We start from the raw sequence: 12,302 nt of genomic DNA, 5'->3' as shown, positions 1-12,302 counted from the left end.
GGGATGGATGAGCTGCAGGGATGGGCTGCAGGGATGGGCTGCAGGGATGGATGAGCTGCAGGGATGGGCTGCAGGGACGGGCTGCAGGGATGGATGGGCTGCAGGGATGAGCTGCAGGGATGGGCTGCAGGTGGCTGCCAGGCTCACATGCTGGGTGCTCCTGGGCTCTCTTTGTTGTGCATTAGTTTATATTAGATACATTAAATGAATATTCCACTCAACAGCAAAGCCATTTTGAAAGCAAATAGCACTGTATGTGCATAAAATAAAGTGTTTTTCAAAGAACAGTAGCTACAAGCTAGAGAATGTAGTGAGTATGAAAGACAGGCCAAGACACAGAAGTAACTGGAAGCATCAAGGCCAGATTAGCTCCACTGCAGTGGACACTTGTGTAAGATCAGCGGCCCCTGGCCTCCCAAAACACAGACAGAATAACCCAGACTTTACAGAGTAAACTGAAGTGGATGCAGGAGGTGGGAGAGAGGAGAGGGGCAGTGAATGCCATCACAGCTCCAAGAGGGCATAGACTAGATCAGCACCTTCCATTGCCATACTCTCAATACCAAGTGTGCTGCTGGATAATTGGTATCATCTGAATTATCTTTGCAAGGAATTTTTGCTTTATAAATGATGGCACTGCCATATTTCAAACAATGCGGTCATGGCATTTCAAGTGGTGAGGAGCATTCAGAAAGGCTGTGGGCCAAGGGGTATATGTAGTAGATTCCACAACCTCTAGTGATCCCAGAGGTTGAGGCTCCGTACCTCCTGGACCAACTCTGCTCTTGGTGCACACATGGCAGCAGGAAGTTGTCTTGGAGTTGAGGGGACGGGTGAATTTCCACAGTAAGCTTTTTGGAGATGCTGTTTATTCTCATCTCCTGAAGGCGGGACAAAACTGAAAACGCTAGGTAGCCTTGGTTTATTGGAAAGTATGACACTGGCAGTGCGCTCTGTCCTCTTTCTGGAGAGGTACCTGAGTCACCTGAAGAAAACGCAGAGGTCAATCAATCTTGTCGTGAAGCTTGGTTGCCTGAATCCACTAATCAGGGAAAGAGTGTGTGAGAAACATAAAAACCCCATAGACAAACAAACAAAGGAACGCAGAGTGACTTTATCCAACGTGTAGTCTGAAGTTAGTGACACAGGAAGAGACTTGAAATAACTTAGCATGCAGACAGAAAAGACAGGCCTCTCAGCCCTGCCCCTGAAGGAAGACTCCCTCAACTGCGGAGCGACTGCAGGTATACGCGATATTTACCTGTTTTTCTCCTATAATACCTTGGGATAAATAGTTAAACTAGGCACAAATTCCTATTCAGAATTTGTGAAATTATCTATGATAAAAAGTAGCTATAAAAATTCTGTATTAGGGCCTGGAGAGGTGGCTCGCTGGGTGAGAATACTGGCTGCTCTTCGAGAGAGGGCCAAGGCTTCACTGCCCTCACCCACATGACAGCTCCCCAACTCCAGTTCCTAGAAGCCTGACATTCTCTTCTGGCCTCCACAGGCACCAGACACACACATGATATTCAGATGTGTGTGGGTAAAACACCCATACACATAAATTTTTAATTTTTTTTAAAGAGAGGATTATGTTTTCACACTGGGAACCTGGTTCACCAGGTAAAGGTACTTGCTGCCAAACCTAAAATTTGAGTTCAGTCTCCAGGAGGTACAAAAGGACAGTGACTTCTGCACGCTGTCCTCTGACTGCCTCAGGAACACAGGGACACAAGAGTCAGCACATGTACACACACATGTGAGTTTTGGATCTATAGGTTTTCTACTCTGAGTTTGAAAGATTCATATCTTGAGAGAAAGTAGCACATAGGCAAAGCAGGATCCTAAAAACATGAAAGAAAAGCATTATGGGGAAAAATGAGAAGGCGGTAAGTGCAGGCAGCCTTCCTACAAACATACCCAACACATACATGCATATAAACATACATAACATACACACACATGCAGGTCTATACATGTATACATATACACATGCCGAAAACAGGATCCAAGGAAATCATAAGCATGAAACACATATTTCAGCCATAGCTACCAACAGAAAGAAGAACTTGCTATTATCAGTATTTTCTCTCTCTCTCACACACACACACCAGTGCACGCACGCACGCATGCACACGCGTTATCAGACATCACTGATAAGCAGCTGACAGCTGACATGGAGCACAGCAAGAGGAAGACTGTTTTCTAAGATACTTAAATGATCCTATGAAAATCTACTGTAAAGACGGATTATATGATAATAAACCCAAGTGGAATGCTGGGAGAAGATACAGAGTTCAGCAGTGACTTCCACTCAGTAGGTTGAGGTCTAGGAAAAAGGTCAGTCTTAGATTATCTGAGTGCACCCTGGAGTGCCACCTTTGCACACCTCCACACTTCAGTTCTACAAACTCTCCATGATATCCTTAGTCAAGTGCTCATCTAAGCACTGCTGAATTCACAAGCTAGTGTCATAACACAATCCATTCAGATCAGAAGTCACCGATCCCCACCCCACCCCCGCAAAGGTGGTCAATACTCAGAGCAGAGAGAAAGCGCACACAGTCCAGAGTTAAACATCCAGGGAACCGCGTCTGGGCAGCGTTTCCATTCCCACTGTCATTCCTGGGCATTTATAGTTGCTCCCTTTGGCGGTCTAATCCTGAATCTTAAACAAGCATGTGGTCAATGGTTGCTATGTAGCTAGAGAAAAAGCTATTGCTTTCTCAGAAAGAGAAATCTGTTTTCTGCGTGTACAACTGAAAGATAGCCACTAGTGGCCAAGGTCCACCATGGAAGGTCTCAGTGCAATTCCATGAGAAAGCAAACACCAGCTCCTCCTCCGTGCCAAAGGAGGTCAGAGATTCACTTCCTTGAATAGCTCTAGAGAATAGGGCCCCGATTCCAAAACAACACTTCTAAGAGAGGGAAAACAAAACAAAACAGGGACCCAGGATGCTTAGCCCACAAGTTCCAGAGAGTAAAGCAGATGTTAAAAAAAAAAAAAAAAAAAAACCCTGAAGGCAGGACTACACAGCTCCGTGCCAGTCTCATCAAAGACGAGGGTAGCACCGACTGCCAAAGAAGGGCACAAAGTTCTGTATCATGCCCTTAGTCCCGAGGGCTACCTTCCAGCAACAAGAATGGACGAGCCATCACCTCCCAGCACACACCCAGGTAAGCTCAGACCACTGTACACATGGTCTCCTGTGCTTCCTGCCGCTCCTGTGTCTCATTGGAAAAGAATGTGAGCCTAAGTAAATATGCAGAAGAAGGGGAACCGAGGGGGCTGAGAGACAAAGCATTCCAGATGCTCTGCTTATTCTGTCCTTAGCTCACTCAAGCCCAAACCTGATGATGATCCCGCTGACTCACAAGCTGCCAGTGCCAGGTATCTGGTGCTTACAGAAACAGGAACACTGTGAGGTAGCTACTGTGCTCTCAACTTAGAGATTCAGAAGCTGAGAGAGAGGGGGGCACTTAGCACTAATGGCAATATCAAGACTATTAAGAGCTTGAGCCACACTTCTAACTAAAAGTCACTGTATGCTTTCCTTCAATCATTATGTTGGATAGCCTGTCCGTTATTCCAACAGAGCGGTAAATTATGTGCTCATCTGTAGTGTTAACACTGTATCACACACACACACACACACACACACACACACACACACACACACACACAAAGGTTTGGCACCAAAAAGACAGCTAAATTATCTTCATGTATCAGAGGGACATCCTATCCATCTACTGTTAGGCAGCTATTCTAACAACTACTGCCAGGTCTGAAGACAACCACAGAATACTACTGCCACCTAGTGGACATAGGCCAGAGCTGCTGCTGAACATGTAACGGCATAAAACAGACACTACCCAAGAACTGGACGTCCCTAAAATGTTGAGTCCTTAGCTAAGAAACACTGGACTGGTCCAAAAGTAGCAAGTTAAATTTTACCGCAGTACTAGCAAGGCTATCTAGATAGGATTTGGGGTAGAGAGGCCATTTTACAGCCTCTAGGGCAGCGCTTCTCAGCCTTCCTAATGATAACAATCCTTTAATACAGTTCTTCACATTGTGGTGACCCCAACCATAAAATTGTTTCATTGCTACTTCATAAATGTAATGTCACTATTGTTATAGATCGAAATGTAAATATCTGATATGCAGGATAGCTGATACACAACCCCCAAAGGGGTTTTGACCCACAGGTTGAGAACCACTGCTCTAGTGTTTCCTGTTTGGAGGGCAGCAGGACCATGATCAGGGGGCACAAGTGCCTGCACCACCACACCCTGCCCTCCTCCTCTAGAATCTTTCATGATCTACAGGCACCATCACAAGACGATGAACACAAAAAGTTCTCAGATAAGCCGGATGTGGTACTTTCATGTTCTTGCTAGTTCCACTAACTGTGTTTGGGGAAGTGGCTTGAATTACAGCCCTAGGTTTGGACACCACCACTTTATTGTCCATGTTAATGAACTTCCTATCCCTAGTCTCGCACATCATTAAAGGTTGACTGACTGTATACAATTTGTCTTCCTGAATTCGGAAGTCTCAACTCTAATGTAGTCAAGGCAGACCCAAGTTTAAGTTTTAGTAGAAGAGTCCTAAGGGTCTGGAATTTAGCCTCGGGGCAGAGACCTAACTAACACAGTTGCCCGTGGTGAGTGAAGCAGACATTTGTCAAATTACAAGTTGTATCAGCGTATGTGGATCACTGCCTGGAGAGACACAGTGGCCAAGAACTAGAGAGGTCAAGTTAGGCTATCCAGGACCCACGTCTACTAACACAGAAAACCAGAAAAAGATCAGAAGCAGTAAACACTGGGCTCCTGCTTGCTGGGACACTCCCAATTTATGCAGCAGGCTAAGTCTCTCCTGCAACAGAGTCTGAGACACCAGCATGTGAGACTGGAGCTGAATCAATATCAAAGTTAAAGGGACATCAGTGACAGACATTTATAAAGACTGGCCAAGAAAATGGAGGCTTTCTATATAGTAACACCTGGAGGATGACTAGAGAAACCAAAGAGCTTTAAAACACAAGCACACAACAGCCAACATTTCCTCCAAAAGAAAGGCCATCTCCTGAAAGAACTCCAGGAAAGCCAAAGGACCCACTGAGCTTGAGCACACATGGAGACACACACACACACACACACACACACCCAGGGGGGGATGCAGGGGAGGGCCCTCTATATTGTCTCTGAAGTAAAGCACTGACCTGGAGCTTAACAGGTTTAAGTTTAAATACTTCTTGGACCTGCATAACCTACCCCATCTACCTTGGTAACTCAACGACTGCAAATACTGCATACCTCACCTGTAGGGTGGTGGTTAATACTATCTCCTGGGGCAAAGCTTTACCCAAATGTTTAGGTAACCAGTGTCCCCACTGCCCTATCACCTTTTGTGTCTTCATGCTTGTTCCTATGCCATTCTCTGTTCTCCATGCCTTTCCTCATCGTGTCAAGCCATTTCACCCACCAGTCTTCATTATCGCATGCTCAGGAAGGCTACCCGGTCATCCTCCTTCCAGAGGCTGCATAGGTCAATGTATGCATTCCAAAGTAACCAAAAAGGCTAGAAAACCGAGGGAAGACTTGGAAGGTATAGAATATAATCAAAAAAGTATTTTAAAGCAGTATTATGAAGTATCTAGAAACATAAAATTCCCTGGAAACTACATAGAATAATGATACCAAAAATGGGGGCACGTTGTTTAAAGGGAAACCAAAAGGAAATAAGAAAATGTTCTTTGGAAAATGTAGAACCATTCCCACCTATACTTTTGTGAGCATCTTTATGATTTTCTGTTAAAGTAAGAGTCAAAGGACTTGAGCCATAGCTCCATAGTTACGAACACTTGCTGATTTCTACAGAGGACCAGAGTTCAGCTCCAAGCATCCACATCCACATCAGGCAGCTCACGAACACATGTACCTCCAGTGCTAAGAACCACACATCCTCTTCCAGCTTCCACAAGCACACACACACACACACACACACACACACACACACACACACACACACACTTCTACAGACCAACAAGCATAGCCTTAAACCTTTTAAAATTAATCAGGTGAAAGACAAGTATTTACCAAAAGTACCTTTGATTAAAACATTTCCATGTCTGGATTAGAGAAAGGCAGGAGGAAGTATCAAGTTTGTTCCTGTGTCAGGACTGAAAAAAAGAACAGGAGGAAAGGGTTTATCACACAAGGATATGGATATAGGAGGATCTGGAAGCAACCCATCACCTTTGGGCTACGAGTATACAATACATATGAGATGTGAACTAATTGTATCCACTAGGAAGAGTGTTCAGTGACTAAAGTGCTTGCTGTGCCAGAAAAAAAAGAAATCCTAGAATCCAGATAAGAAAGTAAATGTGCATACCAATGATCCCGATGCTAGCGAGTGAAGGAAAGTGGATCTCTGGGGCTCAGTGGACATTCACCCTATTCTTAGCAAGTTCCAGCTTGACAGTCTCAAAAAACCCAAAAAGTGTCTATCTCCTGAGGAACATGGTAGCTCCCATATCTGACCTATGGCTTACATGCATACACAGGCGCACATATACACAGATATACCAGAACTCAATATTTCTGGTTCTACACATGTTAGAAAAGGGATATTTAACCTGTGTTATATCTTATTAGGAATTTAATACATATAAGAAGATGTTATATTTTCTTAGCCCTGCCCAAGAAGAATCATGTGCTGAAGCTCAAGCATACCATTCTAAATCTGCATTGTTACGTGCTACCATGACTCATGCCAAACCTTCCCATAGAGAGACCTATCCTTTTCATTAAGACAGCCTCAAGTTCCTTCAGGAATGCTCTAGTAAATAAAGGGGAGCACTGTGCCTTGTTCCCAAGCAGGCTTTTGCATCCACAGTGTAAGAGAGAACAGATAGTGATGACGGACAACTATTAATACATAATCTAAGAAAGAACCTAGGTTTGCAGATCACCCAGATGGTAAGATTGTCCTGGTTGTAGCCCTTATTATTGAAAGTAAGTATGTTTTCACATGCTTCACAATTTCTTGAATATTATGTATACGTTAACAAATAAAGAAGCATGCTGCTCAGTGATTCCTAGACCACTCATCATGTTGGACTCCGGGGCCATGGAACCTATATTCTCAATACAGCAGGATCCCTAGGTGATACGCAGGTGACGGCTTGGGAAGCAAGCGAGAGGTTAGGCCGAGTAAAGGGAAATTCAACTTCTCTTTTTGCTAAACTTAACCTATCCCTATAAGATAATGTGCACACAGCAGTCTCCCAAAATAAACTATTAAAACCGGGGGTTGGGGGCCGGAGAGAAGCAGCTCTATTCCCCTGTGGCAGTTGCTGGGAACAAATGTCACACAGACTTGCAGTGAAGGGAAGTTGGTGTGACTGCATTTCCTAGGTATAAGCCAAGAATGAAGCTACACATTCTACAAAATGGAAATAGAAGAAAGACGTGGAAAATAACATTTTCTTGGGCTAATGTATCTATTTTTTTCCATCCTGTCCTTCAGTGTCTGGAATTCTCCCTTCAGAATCCTGGATTCCATTGATGAAGCTTGCCTCTGAGATCCCTGAACATGGAGAAACAGAGATAAAAACCTCAGAAGAGAGGGAGTAAATGGTTCACAATCTTGCTGGGTTTCACCATGTTTATGTTCCTCCACTTTATTAGATACCAGTCACAAATGACTTGAAGGCCATAAACTGTGCTTTTTAAGTAACTAGCCTGCCCTTTCTATCCAGATCTTTGCTACCAGAAGTGAGAAGATGGACAACTTCACCGCCACAGAACCTCCACACCAGCCCTGCTCCTGGAACACCCTGATCACACGGCAGATCATTCCCGTGCTGTACACCGTGGTCTTCATCACCGGGATCCTCCTCAATGGAATATCAGGATGGATATTCTTTTATGTGCCCAGCTCCAAGAGTTTTATCATCTATCTCAAGAACATAGTCGTGGCTGACTTTCTCATGGGCCTGACCTTCCCTTTCAAAGTCCTTGGTGACTCAGGCCTCGGTCCCTGGCAGGTGAATGTGTTCGTATGCAGGGTCTCTGCTGTGATCTTCTACGTCAATATGTACGTCAGCATCGTGTTCTTCGGGCTCATCAGCTTTGACAGGTACTACAAAATTGTGAAGCCCCTTCTGACTTCTATTGTGCAGTCAGTGAACTACAGCAAAGTGCTGTCCATGCTCGTGTGGATGCTCATGCTTCTCCTTGCCGTCCCAAACATCATTCTGACAAACCAGAGCGTCAAGGAGGTCACGAAAATACAGTGCATGGAACTCAAAAACGACCTGGGGCGGAAGTGGCACAAGGCGTCTAACTATATCTTCGTGAGCATTTTCTGGATCGTGTTTCTTCTGTTAATCGTCTTCTACACGGCCATCACAAGGAAGATCTTCAAGTCTCACCTCAAGTCCAGAAAGAATTCCATCTCTGTCAAAAGGAAGTCTAGCCGCAATATCTTCAGCATTGTGCTTGTATTTGTTGTCTGCTTTGTACCTTACCACATTGCCAGAATCCCCTACACAAAGAGCCAGACGGAAGGTCACTACAGTTGCCAGGCGAAGGAGACCCTGCTCTATGCGAAAGAATTCACTCTGCTACTCTCTGCTGCTAATGTGTGTCTGGACCCCATTATTTATTTCTTCTTATGCCAGCCATTTAGAGAAGTCTTAAATAAGAAGTTGCGCATGTCACTCAAAGTCCAGAATGACCTAGAGCCTTCCAAAGCCAAAAGGGAAAATGCAATTCATGAAAGCACAGACACTTTGTAAATTCCCATCCTCTTCCAAGTATTATCGCTCTTGTCACGTGATAACTAAGACATGTGAATAAAAAGCAGGCTTATGGTGATAAGTAACTTAGCTAGGAATATTATCCAATAATATGTATGAAGGCCCAAAAGGTCTAATAAAAATAAAAGTCTCCATGTAAAATAAGAGTCTGTAGCACATCACAATGTTTTAGAAATCAGATGAACGGAGAAGTGGCTTATGGGTGCTGGTCTATGGGTTACCAAAGCAAAACTCCTTCTCTTCTGTTAACTGGCTTCTTACAAGACACCCAGTCTTTCCGATGTTCCTCCTAAGTATTCTTCTAAGAAATACTCATATCTGTTTCATGCTTTATACTATGTATGTGCCAATAAACAAGCTGTCTTCAAAGCCATTGGGAACTTTATTTTATTAATAATCAACATGTGAAGAGCATCCCCGGATTTCCGCACATCGGGTCAGTACAGTATGCTTAGTCACACACCACAATGCAAGAAAGGTGGTTTACATGGAAAGAGGAAACATCTGACTTGTCTCTGGCTTTCCCGAATGAGTACTCCTATGCAGTAAGTTCCCTTCACACGTTAGCCCTTATGTAGCCCATACTGAAACAGACCTGACAGAAGATCTGGGTGACTCAGACCCCTGTGTGTGGTTTGGCTAAATGCATGTGGGAGATGGCAAGGAGGCTGTGTTTATCCTTCAGCTTCCATTGCCAGAGGGCATCTCCTCGCACCAGGCTACTGAAGCAAACGTAAGAGGGGAAGAAAGGGACCAAGTAAGGCTTGGGTCATGGGAGTTCTCTCTTCAACCTCTAACCTCTTTTCTCCTCACTACAAATGAAACTTGTCCTTGAGAAAGTCACTCCCCTGTTAGGCTTCTGTAACCACCGTGCCAAAGCAGAAAACTAGCAGGAAAGCAAGAAGGTTTAGGAAAACAACACATCAGGCAGATAAGGAGGCTAAACACCACAGCTGAGCAAAGTGTGGTGCAAGCCAGAATTATTATTAGAGGCAGAACAACTAGAAATGATGGGGCAGTGTGCTGGCGGTGGAGGGTTAACTTAACACTCTGCAGACAACCCTAGTGTAGCTAAAGAGGCCACAGGAACATTTCACTTGGGCTTCTGTAGATGAGGCCACAACACAGAGTGAGCACAAGAAGCTCATGTGGCAGAGAAGGCAACTTCAACAGTGACAGGAAGACGGAAGTATGAAAGAGGACATTGATCTAAGAACCGGTACCTCACCAAAAAGCAAGCCTCTTAGCTTAGCCAACTACCTCCTCATTTTTTATAGGAAATGTAAAGTCACGGGGCTTTTACACTGCTGGGCCTTAAGTCAAATCAATTAGTGGTTGGTTGCTCCTGACAGGCTTTGTGCCCCACATTGCGCTAGAATCTCTTGCAGACACTACCCAGCTATAGATAAAGGGCTTGTGGCTGCCTTGGCGCAGAGAACATTCCTGTGCCAGAGACACTGGTAACAGGGGTGAAGGCTCTGTGTAGGCACCAGCACAGCCTCTCCATGTTTAATGGTTTGTGTGGGTGTTGTCTTCAGCGATGGGACTTTGCTGTTAGCTTGTGAAGAATCACCTATAGTTCTGACAACAACCTTGGTCGTTTTGGGATGCATGAGATGTAACCCAATCCCAGTATTGGAAGCTTCATTTGGTGACAAGAGATGGCCAGTTGGGAATCTATCTCTCCCATTATTTGGTAATTTCATTGAGATCGATTTTCATCTATGTATATATTTTAGGAAGTTTCTACTATTGGCACACTACTCCTCAAACCCTCTTTAACTTCAGTGGTCTCTCCCCACACTACTCTCTCCCAGCTCATCTCCTGTCCTACTTCCTCTTAGTCCTCCCACTCTATACTCCCCATCCATCCATACCTGTCTATTCTATTTCCCTTTGCTAACAAGGTCCATCTTCTACCTCCCCTCTGTAGATCTATAGATTGTAACTTGGTTATCATGACTTAAAAACTAAAAGCCACATATAAGCAAATACACACCAGCTTTATCATTCTGAGTCTGGGATACCTCACTTGGTATGTTATTTTTTTTCTAGTTCATCCATTTGTCTGAAAATTTCATGACGCCACTTTTTAACAGATGAGTGATACTCCATCGTGTAAATTAAATTAAGATACATCTATAGCTAGAACATAATATATCAGAAGCTGTCCTGCAACATCTAAATGCAGAAATATAGGAAAAGTGTATTTTACTAGATTTTATTACAGCCTAAAAGAACTAAAAGTCCCTGATCATTAAAAGCTCCCTGCTTTCTATACCTGAATAAAGTTTCCATTTCTATGCGTAACTGGATCCAAGTACCTGTGCAAAGCATTATAAGGTGTTTTGTGAAAGGCATAGCTATGGCACGAATCAACAGATCCCAGAGAATTTGCAACGATGTACACCAAAATAATATAGGGACAGCTGAGGGAGGTGGACCCAGACCGTGTTTTATAAAGCCTTCCCTGGGAGCAGTTACCTGCTGCATTAATTACTTCCTCAGCATCCATCCTTGTCTCTTAGCAACAGAAGGAAACAGTTTCCACACTTTCTATGGCCTGAGCCATACAGCTAGCTGAGGTGACAATAAGTAGCCAGTCTAGATCCACCAGTCACAAGTTGGGAGGTAGTGAGATTTAAATTCACCCAATAAAAGCAAACCCCAGGTTCACCCTCAAGAAACACTCTGGAAGGGGATGCTATAAAGATGTAAACTCCCAGTGTGCAAGAACTCCTATGAATCAAAATTCACTCCATGCCAGGCAGAAAAGAACTGGTTCAAACATAACCCTGGTTTTCCAGTGAATGCTTATGTCTCCCCTTCTCCCCCACCCCCGTTAACACTATACCCACAAGGTTAGACACTGGTGTATGTCAACTAGGAAACTCGTTAAATAAATTTGTAACGTCTAAGATGGTGGTCCAGTGCCAAAAGATCAGCGTTGAAAACATACATACACGTAACATTATAGGGACCTGGCAAGTTATACTTAAGAATATATATGTATATACAAAAACATATAAGCATGTAGTAACAATTAGTGAAAAAAGACACCATGAATTTGAAGGAAGGATATATGGCAGTGGTTCTCAGGCTTCCTAATGCTGTGACCCTTAATACAATTCCTCATGTTGTGGTGACCTCCAACCATAAAATTGCTTTCATTGCTACTTCATGGGATTATGTTCTTACATTGTTTATATGTATAAATGAGTGGTCACATAAATTACAAGTATCAAATTAGCCCAAATTCCTTCAGAGTGTAACTGAAATTTTAAGCAACTCTCACAGATTAAATTTGTCCACCAGCCCCAATGTAGGAAGTAAAGGGTTAATGATAAACTGGCCGTGGTGGTACACACCTTTAATCCCAGCACTTGGGATGCAGAGTCAGGCAGATCTCTGAATTCAAGGCCAGCCTGGTCTACAGAGTGAGTTCCAGGATAGCCAAGGCCACAC

At 43.8% G+C, this 12,302-nt stretch overlaps 2 protein-coding genes across 18 annotated transcripts in view; one reads left to right on the top strand and one right to left on the bottom strand.

Moving 5' to 3' along the window:
• P2ry14 (purinergic receptor P2Y14) overlaps positions 1–9,210 on the top strand; it is a 42,153-nt gene extending 32,943 nt beyond the window's left edge. For 3 of the 11 annotated variants that reach the window (XM_031373932.1, XM_031373934.1, XM_031373933.1), the window contains exons 2-3: positions 7,544–7,646; positions 7,776–9,210. In XM_031373932.1, the coding sequence (XP_031229792.1) occupies positions 7,800–8,816 (1,017 nt within the window). In that variant the 5' untranslated portion in view covers positions 7,544–7,646; positions 7,776–7,799 and the 3' untranslated portion in view covers positions 8,817–9,210. Of the gene's footprint in view, positions 1–7,543 lie in introns of all 11 variants that reach the window. The other 8 variants (XM_031373926.1, XM_031373928.1, XM_031373927.1 and 5 more) reach the window with 3 other exon arrangements.
• Positions 1–12,302, bottom strand: part of Med12l (mediator complex subunit 12L) — a 329,972-nt gene that overhangs the window by 200,185 nt on the left and 117,485 nt on the right. The window lies entirely within an intron of this gene.

The sequence above is a fragment of the Mastomys coucha genome, unplaced genomic scaffold (genome assembly GCF_008632895.1).
Source record: "Mastomys coucha isolate ucsf_1 unplaced genomic scaffold, UCSF_Mcou_1 pScaffold16, whole genome shotgun sequence".
In the NCBI taxonomy this organism is placed as follows: domain Eukaryota; kingdom Metazoa; phylum Chordata; class Mammalia; order Rodentia; family Muridae; genus Mastomys; species Mastomys coucha.
This window is presented reverse-complemented; position numbering and strand designations above follow the sequence as displayed.